The 1295-nt window shown below is 40.1% G+C and overlaps 1 protein-coding gene across 1 annotated transcript; it reads right to left on the reverse strand.

Annotated features, from left to right (window-relative positions):
* Positions 1 to 235: 235 nt before the first annotated feature.
* Positions 236 to 1262, reverse strand: LOC107736328 (E3 ubiquitin-protein ligase UBR2-like; the record flags this gene model as incomplete). Its single annotated transcript, XM_016547772.1, has 5 exons — positions 1135 to 1262; positions 863 to 1046; positions 606 to 667; positions 415 to 525; positions 236 to 310 (listed from the first exon to the last, which is right to left on the reverse strand). Coding segments are annotated over exons 1-5 (558 nt in total), but the record flags the coding sequence as incomplete, so codon positions are not given.
* Positions 1263 to 1295: the final 33 nt, after the last annotated feature.

The raw sequence follows: 1295 nt of genomic DNA on the forward strand, positions 1-1295 counted from the left end.
AGAAAATTGTGATAAATGGATTACAAATTTAGGACCTTTTAAAAAATATATTTTTTGTATTGCAACATTTTTAGCCCATTACATTGAACACAACTATTTTCATTAATTAAAATGAATGCAATCCATTTTTTTTTTTTACTAAAATAGATTTCTTCATGTAAAATTATAAATAAATGTTTTTGTTTTCATTTTGGAATTAAATACTTTTTGGTTAATAATTTTGGAATTTTTTCACACTACTGACCTGAAGCATGCTGAGGTCTTTATCGAACATCTCCACTCTACACTTCACATTGTGATAATAATAGATCTGCAAAAACAATCCAAGAAAAAGCACAATATGTTTTATGAAAAGGCATTAACACTGCTAAATGTCTTCATTATTAAAATAAAACACATTTATAAGCTTCTTACTTGATTGACCAAAGAAAAGCCATTTCTTCTCCACATTCCAGCATGCACCTGGGCACAGAGTACAAGGCAGCGAAGCGGATGCTCGATCAACATGGGTGGACTCAGTTCACTCTGTGAAAGACAAAAGAGGCCTCAGAAATCACCAAGACTGTTTTGCAACAATTCTCATGAACCAAAACCCCCAAACTTACCAGTGGCAGCTGCTCAGGAAATCGATAGGCAACCTCAGTTGTGCTCAGCAGAGCATGTAAACCTAACAGGAAGAGAGAGTTGCGGCTCAGTTAATATGTGATGTGGTTACTTCCATCAACCACTGCAATTTCAAAAGTGAACTCTTATATTCCATACACACACTCAATGATAATTCAAAGAACTCTACCAGATTTATTCTCAATTTTGTAGCATGTATATGGCCTTACTGCACTGTGTGAAAACATGTTCGACTGACCTGCTAAAAGCCGGGACACAGGCAGGTGTATGCTGACTTTCTCCTGAGAAACGCAGTAGCGGATGGTGTCGACGGAGTGGCCGCACATGCTGAGGGTTATGGGCTGCTCCCCATCTGTGAAACCACTGTGGCAGTGAGTCAGCGCACTCAGGCACTTCTTATAGGCTTCGATCAGCACTCGCTCCTGTACATGTGACAAATAACAGACTTATATCAAGGCCCCATGGTGCATTATGGGTACTAAAGTGACTCTGTGTCTAACATGCACTTACATCACTGGCACACCATTCCTGCATCATAGAGATGATATGTGTGAGCTTCATCTGTAAGGTGAACGCTGCCTCCCATTCTGGCTCCATCTCTATGTGCTGCCCCACCTGACGCACTACAGGGTCCATTCCCTGCAAAGAGGACACACACACACACACACACA

The sequence above is a fragment of the Sinocyclocheilus rhinocerous genome, unplaced genomic scaffold (assembly GCF_001515625.1).
Source record: "Sinocyclocheilus rhinocerous isolate Xijiao unplaced genomic scaffold, SAMN03320098_v1.1 C36634654, whole genome shotgun sequence".
Lineage (NCBI taxonomy): Eukaryota > Metazoa > Chordata > Actinopteri > Cypriniformes > Cyprinidae > Sinocyclocheilus > Sinocyclocheilus rhinocerous.